General features: G+C 49.7%; 2 protein-coding genes across 2 annotated transcripts in view; one reads left to right on the top strand and one right to left on the bottom strand.

Annotated features, from left to right (window-relative positions):
* Positions 1-17,775, bottom strand: part of ATRNL1 (attractin like 1) — a 379,911-nt gene that overhangs the window by 297,503 nt on the left and 64,633 nt on the right. The window contains exons 9-10 of the mRNA XM_066601402.1: positions 17,336-17,519; positions 8,546-8,700 (exon numbers count right to left, since the gene is read on the bottom strand). Of these exons, the coding sequence (XP_066457499.1) occupies positions 8,546-8,700; positions 17,336-17,519 (339 nt within the window). The remainder of the gene's footprint in view (positions 1-8,545; positions 8,701-17,335; positions 17,520-17,775) is intronic.
* The window catches only part of ABLIM1 (actin binding LIM protein 1), a 509,502-nt gene that overhangs the window by 119,207 nt on the left and 372,520 nt on the right, over positions 1-17,775 (top strand). The window lies entirely within an intron of this gene.

Consider the following 17,775-nt stretch of genomic DNA (forward strand, 5'->3'; position numbering starts at 1 on the left):
ATCATTGCAGGGCTGTAGGGAATCCCGCGGGGAATGCCTTCATCCCTGCAGGGAATCCCTTCACCTACGCTGCGGCAGAAGGGATTTCCTTGCAGAGGTGAAGGGGTTCCCCACAGGGATGGGGAATCCCCTGCAACAGCTGTCCCAGACATGGCAGAGGATCGCGATGTTCGTGACTTTTCCTGAGGCAGCTCGGACTGGGCGAAAACGTGTGTAAGTGGGTTAAAAATTGGCTCAATGATAGAAAGCAGAGGGTGGTAATAAATGGTTCATACTGATTGGACCACCGTTACTAGTGGGGTGCCACAGGGTTCAGTATTGGGCCCCATTCTGTTCAATATATTTATCAATGACCTGATAGAGGGGCTGCACAGCAAAATATCAATATTTGCAGATGACACAAAATTATACAATATAATTATTGCAACGGAGGACAATGTGCGGCTACAAACGGACCTGGATAAGCCGGGGGATCGGGGGGGGGGGGGGGGGAATGGCAAATGAAGGGCAATGTTGATAAATGTTAGACTGTGCACATGGGCAGGAGGAACGGATGTCACCAATATACACTTAATGGGGTACCACTAGGGAAAAGTGATATGGAAAAAGACCTGGGGGTACTAGTGGTGGATAGTAGACTAAACTGGAGTAACCAATGTCAGTCAGCTGCTGCAAAGGCAAATAAAGTCTTGGGGTGCATTAAAAGAGGTATAGGGGCGAAGGGCGAGAACATTATCCTTCCACTATATAAGGCACTTGTCAGCCCCACATGGAATACTGTGTACAGTTCTGGTCACCGGGGCTCAGGAAAGATGTTACAGTGCTTGAGGGGGTTCAAAGAAGGGCAACTAAACTAATACATGGAATGAAGGGACTGGAATACCCAGAGAGGCACCAAAACTGGGATTATTCACCCCGGAAAAAAGACGGCTAAGGGGCGACCAAATAACTATGTATAAATACATGAGGGGACGATACAAGGATCTCTCCCATGATGTGTTTATACCCAGGACTGCGACGGTAACAAGAGGGCATCCGCTACGATTAGAGGAAAGCAAGTTTCATCACCAACATAGAAAGGGATTCTTTACTGTAAGAGCAGTGAGACTGTGGAACTCTCTGCCTGAGGACGTAGTGATGGCAAAATCCATAGAGGAGTTTAAAAGGGGACTTGATGTCTTTCTGGAGAGGAAGGATATTACAGGATATAAATATTAGGTTAATTGTTAATCCGGGTATACAGGCAGGTAGGAACTATTAGGGGTTGATCCAGGGAACAGTCTGATTGCCATTAGGGAGTCGGGAAGGAATTTTTTCCCCAAAAGGGCTATCTGGCTTCTGCCCTTGGGGTTTTTTGCCTTCCTCTGGATCAACACAGGAGGATAGACAGACAGGCTGGACTAGATGGACATTGTCTTCATTCAGCCTTACATACTGTGTTACTAGGTTACATTGGAACACCGGGCGATATCACAGATTTCTATATCCCAACATTGCGGAAGTGAAGCCATCGCAAATGATTGGTTTCATAATTGCGCGCTCTCACTTGCTCTCGCATCGTGCGATTCTCTCGCCATTGTGAAGCATTTGCGCACCAATCTGCCCCTCCCCACCGGCGTGTTTTGCATGCGGGATTTGCGCACGTCATACACAGAGAGAACAACGCGTTGATTCGGTTCGCTCTCATAAGTGCCTTTTGCGTCATGCAAGCGCAAAAAAACAGGACCTGCTTTCTTTTCCTGCATTTCGCGCAGCATAGAAGTCTATGGAAGGTGCGCAAGAGGGCGGGTGCGACACTGCGCAAAACAAGACTGCCCATTGTTGGGGGTGGGGGGGCGATGCGGCTGCAGCTTCTCTCTGTGTCTATGAGAGGCGGCTGATGGGCTCAGAGTACTCGGCTCTATCATCTTCCCCGGAAGCGCTGAGAGCTTCGTTACAATGTAGCAGTAAACACATCAGCATCTCTTCCGAGCCCTGACAGTTTGTTACAATGTATCAGTGCGGGATCAGGTCCGTTCATGAACAGTGGGAAATCCAAAGCGTTTACGCATCAAAAACTGCGCCAAAGTCCGCACTAGTGGTGATCCGCAGCCGATGTCAGCTTATACATAGCGGCTCCTCTGACTGCCGAATGCTGACCGCTAATGTCAACCGCCGCCATCTTTCCCCCAGCGACAGGCAGCCCACTTCTGCATCCTCTGACCGGCGGTGGTGCTGCTCAGTGGCAGCTGTCGGTATGCGCTGCGCTCTTGGCTGTGGATCTGCTGCAGCATCCGAGTCAAATTTTGCAACACAAGTGCGGATTTTTACAAGGCGCTTCGCTATGTGTGAACGCACCCCTAGGGGAGGATCGTTGGGCACCTGAGCAGTGAATACCGCTTCTGGGCCGCCACTCAGGGGGATCATCGCTCGATGTAAGGAGGCGGAGTGGGACGGAGATCGCTTCGGGTCACAGAAACTGAATGACGAGCAATGGATTGCGGTATCCCTGATCGTCACCCGATGATCGGCGGCATTCCACATCCTTACATCCAACAGAACATCCGCACATCCGCTCACACGGGCGCAATTTCTGCATGTTCTATTTCTGAAGTCGATGGAAGCCGTCCGACCCGCGGCCCTTCCGCAATAGACACTGCAGAAAGTTCATGGGTTCCGCATCATCGCCTAGCGACGGCGCGAGAAAGGAGGAGGAAATCTGTATGGGGATGGCGAGCGTCTGGACCATCTGCATACAGGTACGCACGAACACCAGGCGGGCACAGGGTCAGAGAGCGCCCGTATGCAGAGCCCGACCCGTCCGTGTGCTGCCGGCCTAAATAAACTAATGATTGCCTGCCGTTCGGTCGCCGGCGGCGTTTACACGCAACGATTGTCCTTCAGATTCGCAAAACCAGTGATGAGCCGAACAAAAGTCATTCCATGGAAAAGGGCCCCCAACAACATTGGCGCAGGTGGCACGGATGAATCAGTGTCAGATCCACAGCGGATGGTTCAGGCTTGGAATGTGATCAGATGGCGGAGTCCGAAGTGGATGTGCCCACGTGAATACCAAGGGTGGCATCACCTGGACTTGGACTGATGTCGCACTTGTAACTGCGATGGTCCCTGAAAGTACGTTGCCGTCTGCGCGAAAATTGCATGACATGGCTGAACATCCGAAGAACGGGCGCGAAAATCACAGGCATCTTCAATAGGAAAAAATAACCGTATCGCGCTCACATGACACTGGTATGTACGTGCGACGCACACGGGACGCAGCGGGCGGGACCTCTATTTTGCAGCTTCGCTATGAGGGATCAATGGCGGCTGTCAGTGCGAGTCTAATGAGTCTCACAACGCAAAAAACATGCTCATGTGAACGCGCCCTAATCCACGGCCGAGCCGCCCCCTCTAGTCGCGGAAACCGCGTCACAAAACCTTATCTTCACAATGCAACCTTCAAATTCGGCGCTGTTGTAGTTAATGGAAAGCCAAAATGGCGTGGAATCCAAACAGATACGCCCTGCGAACGCGTCCGTTCAGGTTTCCGTTTCCCTGCTTGTTATGGGAGCAGGATGATGGAATCGCGGTCTGAACGGATCGGTCCTGTCATGTAGCCGGCGGCGGCACGCGGCCCCCTCTTCTCCGCTGTGCAGTCCGCTCTTTTCCCGATGGGCTATTTTATCCGTGATTTTAGCACAGATCCCCCCAAATGGCGCTCATGGTCGTCCGTGGGGATTCTCGAAAAATGGCGACTAAGATATCGCACGTGTGATGAAGATCTGGAGCAGAGCTCTCAGTAATGCCCCATACTCCTGGCGGAGGCGGCAGCGCCCCCCAGGGGCTCAGGCTGGTTAGTGTATCTCCTTCATTGGCTCGAGGGTCCAGGGAAACATGAACGCGCCATTGATCAAGCGCCGCCGTCTCCATCCAGGAGCGTCACGTCTGCCTCCACAATCAAGACGAAGCAGAAAACAGGGGAGAAATCAATGGCAGCCGGGGAGGGGGAGGGGCAACATGACTGCAGACCCCCGCTATATACCGGGGGGGGGGGGGGGGCACATACTTATAGAATGGAAGAGGCTGTATGTAATCACTGGTCTGTATACAATGCTGTGTATAGATACAGTGCACGCTCCAGTCACAGAACCCAAGAGGCAGGAAGCTGATCAATGCAGCTCTGGAAGTGACTGGAGTAGAAGATGGCACTCAGTAGCTGTGGTTATCGTGTCTATCAGCCGGCAAAGTGCTAATGAGGTTTAAGAAACCATCAGAGGAATTGTGAATGCAGCTCTGGATGTGACTGGAGCAGAAGATGTTACTCAATAGCTATGGTTGGTTCCAAGAAGCAGTAAGCAGAATTGTGAATGCAGCTCTGGATGTGACTGGAGTAGGGGACACAATTGGAGGGTAGTGAAGTATTTGCAAGCTTCCCCCACATTCCATGTACTTTGTATCTCCCCACCGTGGCACAGAGGTTGGCTGTGACCTCCGCTGATCGCCGTATCGGAGGGGGATCACCTGCAGCGGTGACCGCGCTTTTCCTTTCACCTTGTGCATCAATCACGGCTTCAGACGAGAAGCTTCCTTGGCAGCCGCACCTGTCGGCCGGAGAGCGACATCTGCTGTGCTGGCTGCCGTCCATCGCACAGAATACGGTCACTGTCAGCGTTACCGGCGCGCCTCCTTCTAGTGTCCAGACTGGAGCGAAGGCTCTTAAAGGGGCAGGCAGGGCGGTGACGGGGGGCCGTATTCTCTACACGCAGATTTCAAACTTTTGGGGCTCAGGAACTGTTTTTTAAAGTCTGAAATCCCTTTTTTTGAGTAGGGGGGCGCACACCCTCCGTAGGTCGGAGACCCCACACATGTTTCTAGTAGAGTGCGGTGCTTGTGTACTTTAGGGGCGGCACAGTTACCTTTTTAGGGGGATTCACTTACATGTTTTCAGTGGGGGCGCACATACTTATCGAAGGTGAGCGCATGGCATTTGGGGACGCACACCTTTTTACGGAGTAACATAAATGGTTTTAAGGGGTCAGAGGGCACACATAAATTTGGAGTGGCAAGGGGGGCACATACTTCATACTTTTCATGAGGCACACATACTTTCAGGCAGTGGGGGGGTCGTACACAATTCTAGGTGGACACACTGTTTTGGTGGTTTACATACTTTGCAGTGACAGATATACTTTTTTTGAAAGGGCGCACAAACTCCTCAGGAGCTGAAATCCTCACAGACTAGAGGCATAGTTACAGAGAAATACCGCAGGATACCAAACAGAACCGATACGCCTCCATGCCCCCCGTATCACATCTTGTATCCAAGCTAGAGGCGGTACAACAGGGTACTAGATCCTCCATGCCCCCCGTATCACATATTGTATCCAAGCTAGAGGCGGTACAACAGGGTACTAGAGCCTCCATGCCTGCCCATACCACATCTTGTATCTAAGCTGGAGGCGGTACAACAGGGTACTAGAGCATCCATGCCCATCCGTATCACATCTTGTATCCAAGCTGGAGGCGGTACAACAGGGTACTAGAGCCTCCATGCCCGCCCGTATCACATCTTGTATCCAAGATAGAGGTGGTACAACAGGGTACTAGAGCATCCATGCCCATCCGTATCACATCTTGTATCCAAGCTGGAGGCGGTACAACAGGGTACTAGAGCCTCCATGCCCGCCCGTATCACATCTTGTATCCAAGATAGAGGTGGTACAACAGGGTACTAGAGCCTCCATGCCCACCTGTATCACATCTTGCATCCAAGCTAGAAGTGGTACAACAGGGAACTAGAGCCTCCATGCCCCCCGTATCACATCTTGCATCCAAGCTAGAGGTGGTACAACAGGGTACTACAGCCTCCATGCCCATCTGTATCACATCTTGTATCCAAGCTGGAGGCGGTACAACAGGGAACTAGAGCCTCCATGCCCCCCGTATCACATCTTGTATCCAAGCTAGAGGCGGTACAACCGGGTACTAGAGCCTCCATGCCCGCCCTTATCACATCTTGTATCCAAGCTAGAGGGGGTACAACAGGGTACTAGAGCCTCCTTTCCCTCCCCGTATCACATCTTGTATCCAAGCTAGAGGCGGTACAACAGGGTACTAGAGCCTCCATGCCCCCTGTATCACATCTTGTATCCAAGCTAGAGGGGGTACAACAGGGTACTAGAGCCTCCATGCCCCCTGTATCACATCTTGTATCCAAGCTAGAGGGGGTACAACAGGGTACTAGAGCCTCCATGCCCGCCCATATCACATCTTGTATCCAAGCTAGAGGGGGTACAACAGGGTACTAGAGCCTCCATGCCTGCCTGTATGTTTTAAGTAAAAAGGTTATGCGCTCGTGGAAAAAGCAGTTAGGTCGAGCAGAATGTAGAAAGAATCCGTCCTGTGAGGGACGGAAGAAAAAAAAAAGCACATTGGGGAGCCTGCTCAATATCCGTTGGCGCTGTCTGAACTGTTGTGTTTGTATGCCCTCCCGTATGACATCTTGTATCCAAGCTAGAGGCGGTACAACAGGGTACTAGAGCCTCCATGCCCCCCGTATCACATCTTGTATCCAAGCTAAAGGTGGTACAACAGGGTACTAGAGCCTCCATGCCCCCCAGTATCACATCTGGTATCTAAGCTAGAGGCGGTACAACAGGGTATGGGAGGGATGTTACTGACAATCAGTGTATAAACAGATTAGAATTCCAATAATCCGGCATCCTGCTGAACTGCTGGATTACTTGCAATTGCGGACTGTAGGACATGAACCTGCTGCGGAGCGCCTGAAGTGCCGGACTATTAATCAGCCGCAGGATGATTCATCTCCCCTCGCTCAGTAACCCGCGGCGTTCCAGCTGCTGTAGAACCGTAACAGCTTGTGGCTGTCGGGGATGCTGGGAGTCGTAGCTGTCAAACAGCTGGAGAGCCCCTGATATATGAGCGCAGCTCCCTGTCCTGTATGCCCTCAGTGCCCCCTGGTGGACATGTAGAGAATGCGCTGCTCCACAGATAAACGTGCACTTCCCCTTTAAGAAGAATCTGCGCTATTTACTTTTTTTTTACTTCTTTGCGTGTTTTTTATCTCCTGCTAGAAAACAAATGATGAGTCCATCGCGCTTTTTTTTTCTCCACAACCCAAAATAAAGAGCGCGAGAAGCGACTTATTAACGCCGACAAACACCTCCTCGTTCCGCTTCTCTCTGGTGGCGGCTGATGATTCAGCCGCGGTCCCATATAATAATCTGTTGGTAAATGAGGCCTACTTTCCCGGACACAATGGCGCGGCGCTAAGTGGCTTCATTCGTGAACAGAACGCCGCTTCCTGCTTTGTGCTCCGGTGTGAAAGTCGTGCTTGTGAATCGAGGGAGGGGCCGGCGCGGCGGCGGAGCTAATGGCTCCATTATCTAAGTATTTGCAATTGATTTGCTTCGCTCGCGTTCCGTACGGATGAATGCGGCTTTTACCCAGGGATGAATTAGCCGCTTGGCTTTGATTGCGGGCGCTCTCTGCGCCATTCCCAGTTAATCAAGCCTCCCTTTAAGAGCGGCGGAGTGCTTGCTGAACACCGTTATTACAGCGTCCGACCGGCGCGAGAAAAGCTGCAGATAAAGGGAGAAAATGAAGCCGCACAATAGTGCGCAGCCTTAAAGCCGCAGACAGAAATATCATTACGCTTCTCCCCGCGCCCGCGTCTAAGTGCCGCCAAATGGAAGGGGTAATTTAGTTTCGACAAAAAAACTGGAATGCGCCTCATTGTTCGGGCAGAACTATTACTGCAGCCGCCCAAACCATTGTGAAGGGGAATCATGGGAAATGGGGACTATGAAGGCAGCAGAAAGCGGCCAATTAAGAGTTAATTGCATTGATCTGCCTGCAGGTCCCTCTCAATAGACTTTATGGACCGCGCCGGGTAAATACTGAAGAAGGCTCCGTGCTACACTGTCACATCCTGAATCACATCATGTTTAACACTCTACACACATCCAGAGCTGCAGCCACAACTCTGCTGTTTTATACCTCAGTCACATTCGCTGCTGCACTTAGAATCCTGTTGTTACATGGTTTATACTCCAATCACATGCAAGGCTGCAGTCACACTTCTGCAGTAACTACTTCAGCTTTTACTCCAGTCACATCCAGAGCTGTTGTCACGATCACACTGTTACATCATGTCTTTATATTCCAATTGACTGCAGAGCTGCATTCTCTGAACCTAACTAGAAAAACTGACCGCACTGTGGATGCTGCTCTGGGTGTGACTAGAGCATACTTTCTGATGTGACTCCGTAAAATGATACTGAGAGGAGGTGCGTCCGTCAGTGCTGTCCAATCCAATGCGCCATTAACCAGAGGTCCACCGCCCCAGAGCCTCGCTCCCAGAATGTTCTCACTGCCTCGTTATATTGTGGGGATTAATCACCCAACCAGAGTAATGCCGGATTGGGAATGGTCCAGTCTTACGTATTATGTAGCATTTTATTATGTCCCCAGAAGGAAAAGGGTTAATTCTAGACTCCTCCCCCCCCCCCCCCCCCATCAGAAACACTTGGCAGGGACTCACCGATGTCGTAGGCCAGGAAGTCTGCAGAGAAGCACTTGGCGCCGTTGCTCAGGGATGTGTCATTATGCGTGTTGCCGCCAAACACCAGCATGGCGCCGCTGATCAGCACCGCGGAGTGCAGGTACCGCGACAGACCGCTCTCCTTCAGGATCATCCTAGAAGACAACAGAGTCACAAGTGGGTCAGCGTAACGTAGGGACACAAAAGGCAACTCCTCCGCTGGACACAGGTATAAGGATATCTGGTGCAGAGCTGTCCTAAAAAGATGTTAATCTCCGGGTCCCGATGGCATACACCCCCGGGGTCTAAGGGGACTCAGTCATGTGATAGACCCTTGTTTCTTATATTTAGCGACTCTATAGTGACGGGGTCTGCTCTACTTGATTGGCGCATAGCCAATGTGGTGCCGATATTCAAAACAGCTGTAAAAAAAGTGAACCTGGTAACTACAGGCCGGTAAGTCTGACTTCTATGGTGGGTAACATGTTTGAAGGGTTTCTAAGAGATGCCATCCTGGAGGACCTTAAAGGGGTTGTCCCGCGCCGAAACGTTTTGTTTTTTTTTCAATAGCCCTCCGTTCGGCGCGAGACAAACCCGATGCAGGGGTAAAAAAAAAAAAACGTCCGGTACTTACCCGAATCCCGGCGCTTCTGCGACTTCGTACTTACCTTGCTAAGATGGCCGCCGGGATCTTCACCCTCGGTGGACCGCAGGTCTTCTGTGCGGTCCACTGCCGATTCCAGCCTCCTGATTGGCTGGAATCGGCACACGTGACGGGGCGGAGCTACGAGGAGCCGCTCTCCGGCACGAGCGGCCCCATTCAGAAGAAAGAAGACCGGACTGCGCAAGCGCGTCTAATCGGGCGATTATATGCTGAAATTAGACGGCACCATGGAGACGAGGACGCTAGCAACGGAACAGGTAAGTGAATAACTTCTGTATGGCTCATAATTAATGCACGATGTACATTACAAAGTGCATTAATATGGCCATACAGAAGTGTATAACCCAACTTGCTTTCGCGGGACAACCCCTTTAAGGAAAATAGCCGTATAACTCTCCTGTCACACCACCCTGATCAGCTTATACGAGGAGGTAAGTTCTAGACTGCATCGGGGAGTCACTGGATCTTGGTATCTGGACTTCTCCAAAGCGTATGATACTGAGCTTTATAAAAGGTTGGTCTATAAACGGAGAATGCTCGGTTTGGGCGAGAATGTGTGTAAGGGGGTAACTGGTCAGTGATAGAAATCAGAGGGGGGTTATAAATGGTACATACGCTGATTGGGTTACTGTTACTAGTGGAGTACCACAGGGGTCAGTATTGGAGGGGTCACCGTTACTAGTGGGGTACCACAGGGGGCAGTATTGAAGGGGTCACTGTTACTAGTGGGGTACCACAGGGGGCAGTATTGGAGCGGTCACCGTTACTAGTGGGGTCCCACAGGGGGCAGTATTGGAGGGGTCACTGTTACTAGTGGGGTCCCACAGGGGGCAGTATTGGAGGGGTCACTGTTACTAGTGGGGTCCCACAGGGGGCAGTATTGGAGGGGTCACCGTTACTAGTGGGGTCCCACAGGGGGCAGTATTGGAGGGGTCACTGTTACTAGTGGGGTCCCACAGGGGGCAGTATTGGAGGGGTCACTGTTACTAGTGGGGTACCACAGGGGGCAGTATTGGAGGGGTCACTGTTACTAGTGGGGTACAACAGGGGGCAGTATTGGAGCGGTCACCGTTACTAGTGGGGTCCCACAGGGGGCAGTATTGGATGCTACTCTTCTTAATATATTTATTAATGACCTTGTAGGTGGATTATGCAGTAAAATATCAATATCTGCAGATGACACAAAACTGTAAAGATATTAACCCAGGAGAGGATGCAGGGAGACCGCAGGAGGATCTGGGTAAGGGCTCCGGCTCACTTGTGTTTTTCTTGGCATTTTTTTCCGCGATTGTCGATGGGATTCCTAATGTTATAAACACATCGCAGGTCGTTGGCGCTTCTGCGATGTTTGAGCGTTGCGTTTTTAACATTAGACAGTCCCATTGACAATCACGTGAAAAAAACGCCAAGAAAAACGCAAGTGAGCCGGAGCCCTGAGTTGGGGCAGAAAAGTGGGAAATGAGGTTTAACACTGATAAATGTGAGGTTCTGCACGCGGGCAGGAAATCCACGTCACCATTACAGACTAAATGGGAAACCACTGGGGGACACCGAAATGGGGAAGGAATGGGGGGTTTTAGTTAACTTTAAGCTTAACTGGAGCAACCAATGTCAGGCAGCTGCTGCCAAGGCAAATAGAATCATGGGAGCATCAGAAGAGGACTAGGAGCACATGATGAGAACATTGTTCTTCCCCTCTACAAGTCACTGGTCAGACAACACATGGGATATTGTGGACAGTTTTGGGAACCGGGACTAAAGAATGACATATCAGAGCTTGAGCGGGTACAAAGGGGGCAACTAAAGTAATAAGTGGAAAGGGCGGACTACAATACCCAGAGAGGATATCAAACAGGGGTTATTTAGTTTAGAAAAAAGACTGAGTAGCGACCTAATAACTATATATAATATATCAGGGGACAGTACAGAGATCTCTCCCATCATCTATTATACCCAGGACTGTAACAAGGGGGCGCTCTAATAACTATGTACAGATATATCAGTGGTCAGTAGAGAGATCTCTCCCATCATCTATTATACCCAGGACTGTAACAAGGGGGCGGTCTAATAACTATGTATAGATATATCAGTGGTCAGTAGAGAGATCTCTCCCATCATCTATTATACCCAGGACTGTAACAAGGGGGCGCTCTAATAACTATGTATAGATATATCAGTAGTCAGTACAGAGATCTCTCCATCATCTATTTATACCCAGGACTGTAGCAAAGGGCTGCTCTAATAACTATGTATAATATATCAGGGGTCAGTACATAGATCTCTCCCATCATCTATTATACCCAGGACTGTAACAAGGGGGCGCTCTAATAACTATGTACAGATATATCAGTGGTCAGTAGAGAGATCTCTCCCATCATCTATTATACCCAGGACTGTAACAAGGGGGCGCTCTAATAACTATGTATAGATAATTCAGGGACAGTACAGAGATCTCTCCCATCATCTATTATACCCAGGACTGTAACAAGGGGCACTCTAATAACTATGTATAATATATCAGGGGTCAGTACAGAGATCTCTCCCATCATCTATTATACCCAGGACTGTAACAAGGGGGCGCTCTAATAACTATGTATAGATATATCAGGGGTCAGTACAGAGATCTCTCCCATCATCTATTATACCCAGGACTGTAACAATGGGGCACTCTAATAACTATGTATGGATATATCAGGGGTCAGTACAGAGTTCTTTCTTATCATCTATTATACCCAGGACTGTAACAAGGGGGCGCTCTAATAACTATGTATAGATATATCAGGGGTTAGTACAGAGATCTCTCCCATCATCTATTATACCCAGGACTGTAACTAGGGGGCGCTCTAACGACTATGTATAAATATATCAGTGGTCAGTACAGAGATCTCTCCCATCATCTATTATACCCAGGACTGTAACAAGGGGGCGCTCTAATAACTATGTATAAATATATTAGGGGTCAGAACAGAGATCTCTCCCATCATCTATTATACCCAGAACTGTAACAAGGGGGCGCTCTAATAACTATGTATAGATATATCAGGGGTTAGTACAGAGATCTCTCCCATCATCTATTATACCCAGGACTGTAACAAGGGGGCGCTCTAATGACTATGTATAAATATATCAGTGGTCAGTACAGAGATCTCTACCATCATCTATTATACCCAGGACTGTAACAAGGGGGCGCTCTAATAACTATGTATAAATATATTAGGGGTCAGTACAGAGATCTCTCCCATCATCTATTATACCCAGAACTGTAACAAGGGGGCGCTCTAATAACTATGTACAGATATATCAGGGGTCAGTACAGACATCTCTCCCATCATCTATTATAACCAGGACTGTAACAAGGGGGCGCTCTAATAACTAGTTATAGATATATCAGGGGTCAGTACAGAGATCTCTACCATCATCTATTATACCCAGGACTGTAACAAGGGGGCGCTCTAATAACTATATATAATATATCAGGGGTCAGTACAGAGATCTCTCCCATCATCTATTATAACCAGGATTGTAACAAGGGGGCGCTCTAATAACTAGCTATAGATATATCAGGGGTCAGTACAGAGATCTCTACCATCATCTATTATACTCAGGACTGTAACAAGGGGGCGCTCTAATAAATATGCATAGATATATCAGGGGTCAGTACAGAGATCTCTCCCATCATCTATTATACCCAGGACTGTAACAAGGAGGCGCTCTAATAACTATGTATAGATATATCAGGGGTCAGTACAGAGATCTCTCCCATCATCTATTATACCCAGGACTGTAACAAGGAGGCGCTCTAATAACTATGTATAGATATATCAGGGTCAGTACAGAGATCTCCCCCATCATCTATTATACCCAGGACTGTAACAAGGGGGCGCTCTAATAACTATGCATAGATATATCAGGGGTCAGTACAGAGATCTCTCCCATCATCTATTATACCCAGGACTGTAACAAGGGGGCGCTCCAATAACTATGCATAGATATATCAGAGGTCAGTACAGAGATCTCTCCCATCATCTATTATACCCAGGACTGTGGGTAGGCTTGTTTTCAGCCTTACATGCTGGGTTACTATGGTTGCCATCCCAGAATGCGGAGACCCCTGTTTATGCCCAGAGGCTGAAAACCCCTCCTGACCTCATTCTTCTCATAGCTGAGGGATCGTTACAATGTTCCTAAAAGCTAACCCCAGCAGCAGCAGCGCGTCCCTCCTCAGCTCTGGTAGTTTGTTACAATGCATCAGCGCAGGTAACATGTATCAACTTAGAGCCACAGAGTGCTGTCTGGACTTGATACAATGTAACAAACCATCTGCTGAGAACAGGATCAGGTTAGGATGTGATTTCAGTCTCTGGACATAAAGAAAAATGACCCCATTCACTGACAGCAAGCAGAGTTATTGAAAACTGAAACACAAAGTCTATTAGAAAGTTGCAGTTTGAGACATAAGTCTGTGGGCGACCTCTGACCCGTCTTCGATAGTGATGGCACGTTGTGGAAAACCGTGAACGGGGGGAAAGAAGGTCAGAACATAAAAAGATACAAACAGGGAAAGAATCAATACGGCGAGTTTAATAAACGGCTCGGTGGTAAAGGTCGGGGGCCCCGGGGCCGCAGCTGCCCTTTCTGGGGTTGCTTAATTCTCGCCCCGCGGTTGTAACACTTATGAATAAACATCCGGTCAGCGAGCGCCGCTCCGGGGGTTAATTATCTGTGAGCCGAAGACGCCGTGTCCGCCTCCATCTAAGCGGAGAGCGTGCTGCGCCAATTGTAGGTGCTGACACTTCAATCCTGCACAATTCTTAAAGGGAAAGGCACCCAAAAACATCGCTGCCAACCAATACAGCTGCAATTCAGGCGCGCATCCACCTTAAAGGAGAAGTCCACCTTTATTAGTGCTGCAAAATAGAAGCTTGTGCGCAACTCTTTCCCATTTCCATCAGTCCGGTGTCCGCAGACACAAGCATTCCCACCCCCCATCCCCGCAGCAGCCGCTGGCCCCCCGGACAACGTCGTGGCTTCTCCAGGCACAAATTAAACCAGCGAGTGCGAATGTTCCGAGGTGCCGGGAAGAAAAGGTCACCATGCGCATTCAAGCACCGCGGACGATTCACCCGCACCGCGCCGGATCAACGGCTTGGAGTCCAATCTACTCTGCAAGGCAAACGATGGCAGATGGGTTATGCCGCTGGCCGGGGCGCAGATGGGGGTTAACCCCTGCACTGCCGGGCGCAGCCACCGTGGGTGGTCTGACACGGGACAACTATCGTTTAAATAGTCACTCAATAGAGGAAATGTACGTGCGAGCTCCTCCGTGTAAACATGGCCGCCGACCGGATGAAAAGCGAGAATCTGTTCACTAGTCGCTTTGTTTCAGTTAACCTAAAAATAGTCGCTGGTTAATTAATTATCGTCTGGTGTTAGCGGGCAATCACTGTTAGCGGGCGATCGCGGTCTTTGAAGAACTCACCAACAACTTTGCAGGGAGGCGTGAGCTTGTTTCGCATGCTCCTCCCACTGAGTGCTGATTGGCTCCTGCTTTTTTTTGAACATTGTGCCGTCCCACTTAACGCTCATCGGTTCCCGAAAACACGTAAATCCTCGACTGAACAGTCCCCGCTGGTCTAAGAAAACTCGCTGCTGCGGCCTCCGACCTGAAGATCGCTGGCACGTGTCTAAGTGCGTTCAGTGGTCTTGGCAGCCATGCGGCATCCGCGTCACGGCATTGCTATGTGAGCACAATATCTTAGGACCCCTTAAGAAGCCATTAGGCAAGGGCCAATGTGGCCGCCATTCCAGCTCGCCGTGGGGGTGGCGCCCAGCTTTCCCAGGACATACCTGTATGTAGAATGTGTTGGAGCCGAGATCACCGCACGGTGGAGCTGACTGGGGGTACGTTCACACGGCGGGATTTGCCACAGAATTTTCCTTGTGAACGCCGCCTATAAAAACTGCATCATTACTGCGAGTTTTTGGGGTGTTTTTTGGCGCAGATCTGCCGCGGATTGAGCCCCATCAGTGCGAAGTTACAATGCAGAGAATGGTGTTTCCATATCAAGAGGTGAAGCGTTACTTCCGGACACGGAAACTCGTGTAAACGCATCGGAATTCCACAAATTAATTTTGCCCGCCAACATCAAACCCCACGCAGAGCTGCGCCAAAAGTCACCACAAAAAGTAGCGCATTTCGACGCAGTTTTTAGAGGTGGCATTCACACTGAAAATTCTTCAGCACGTTCCGCCGTGAACAGACCCTTAGTGGTCAGGAATCTGCAACCTCCTATCTCTCACCATGTTCAAGATCTCTGCTTGCTGCCAGAGAATAGAAATGTTCTTGTTTACATCCAGAGGCTGAAAACTTGTAAAGCGCCGTTTACTATTTGTTCAGTTCTCGCTATCAGTGACTTTCAGTCAACATAAAAACCATCGCTGGATCCTTCCGTGTAAACGCTGCCCCACAGATGGTGAAGTGCTGGGCGAGAAGCCCGTGATCCAGCAGCGATCTGCCTGTCTAAATCTTCTGCCCGAGCGCCAACAACCCCAGCCGTTACGACAGCGCTGCTGCAGTGGTTTGGTGACATAAGTCCTACTAACACAGCTGAGGTTTTGTTACAATGTATCCAGTCTACACAGCCCTCTATGACGGAAGCCCAATGGCGAATTCCGCAACAATGTCTGTCCATAGCATGCCACGGTAAATCATTCTTTCCTACCCTGTGATTTTCCGCTCGCGGAGAAGAATAACAGCATGCCCTATTTGTGTGGAGAAATCGCACGGACGGCTTCCATTGCAGTCAGTGGAAACCATCCAATCCGTAGTGATTCCAAAATGTCAATTTTGAAATCACTGTGGATTTGCGTAATCGCTGGCAGCGTCACGCCCTGCACTGTGCATGTACACCGGCAAAAACACTCGCCGCGGATCCGGACAGCTGAGTATAGGGTCTCTGGCGGGCACTGGGTCTGATTCTGCTGCAAGATCCCACCCGGATCCCAGCCTGCTGGTAGCTTTGATTGTGATTGGCTGAACTGCTCAGCCAATCACAATCAGAGCTACCAGCAGGCGGGGATTTTAAATCCCCGACTGCTGATAGCTCAGAATTACAGAGCCGGGGAAAGCTGCAGAAGTCGCTGCTGAGCCCAAGCAGCTGAACGGAGGGGAGTATTGATTTTTTTTTTTTATACACTTTTTTAAATGGCTTTTCAGGGAAGGGCTTACGAAGCCCTTCCCTGAAAAGCCATTGACGGGGATGCCGGCAGCAGGATTCTCTACCGCAGCTGTCATGTGTGACAGCTGCGGTTGAGAATTAAAGAGTTCCTCTGCTGCATCTGCCACAGATGTTGCAGATGTAGCAGCATGGAATTCTTTTAACTAGCGGGGGTGAAGGATACATCTGCCGCATGCGATGTGGGATAAAAAGCGCGCTTCATTTATTAACCAGGTCGTTACGGATGTGATGATACCGAACGTCTTAGTTCCTTTTTCCCTATTTTTATTTTTTTCACCCTGTAGGGGACTTGAACATGCGATGCTATCATCACTCTGACAATACACTGCAGTACTTCTGTACTGCGATGCATTATCACTAATCCTAGCAATCCAAAACTATGACAGATCCGGATGGCATTGTTTGGTGTCTGATTGTCATGGCATCTCATAAGCCCCCTACGATTACATGGCGGAGGGCCGATGACATCACAGAGGGAGCGCCCTGCTTCTGTGAACCCTTTACATACCGCGATCAACATAGATTGCGCAATGTAATAGGTTAACAGCAGGGATCGGTGTTCTAACCAGTTCACGGTGTTGCAGTAGGAGGCCAGCTGCCAATCTCAGCCGTCTCCCGCTGCGGATGACGAAGGATCAGATTCTGACCCACACTTGGATGGGAAAGAGTTAAACTATGAATATAATAACAGCAAGCAGAGATCCTGCAAATGATGAAGAAAACCCCTGTACTGTGATTAGTGTGTGGAGACCCCAGAACTGGCACACTGTAACAAGCTCTCCTGCGAGCGAGCAGCACTGCCGGATATTACAGGACGTATCACGGGATGGGCGCAGGAGCTTACACTCTGAACACCAGTTTGCGTCTTTTTACTATTTTTTAACCCACCATGTCCTGGTGTTGACTTCATATTGGTACAGGTCGTCCACGAGGCCATACTTGTTGCCCGGCAGCGCTTTGTATCCTCCGTGCACGTAGGCAGACTTCGTGATGGGGTCGTAGACGCTGGTGTGCCCGTATCCTCCTTGCACAATGGCGCCCCGCGTCTCAGGAACCAGCCACAAGTTGGACCCTGAAAATAACCAGAGCAATATAATAATGAGAAACAGGTTAGACGGTGCGCAGAAACCATCAGCAAGCAGGCGGCACCTGGCATTATACCCCAGAAGCTGCCTGCAGAGCTACCACCATCTTTTAATGTGCACCAGCTGGGAATGATGTACCTGAGCCGATCACCGGGGCGTGTTCACATGGCATGGTTTTGCTGCATTTTTCACTGTTTTGCCTTGATTTTAACAAAACCACAAGGATGACAGGATGTAATAATT

This window comes from Eleutherodactylus coqui, chromosome 4 (assembly GCF_035609145.1).
Source record: "Eleutherodactylus coqui strain aEleCoq1 chromosome 4, aEleCoq1.hap1, whole genome shotgun sequence".
Classification (NCBI taxonomy): Eukaryota; Metazoa; Chordata; class Amphibia; order Anura; family Eleutherodactylidae; genus Eleutherodactylus; species Eleutherodactylus coqui.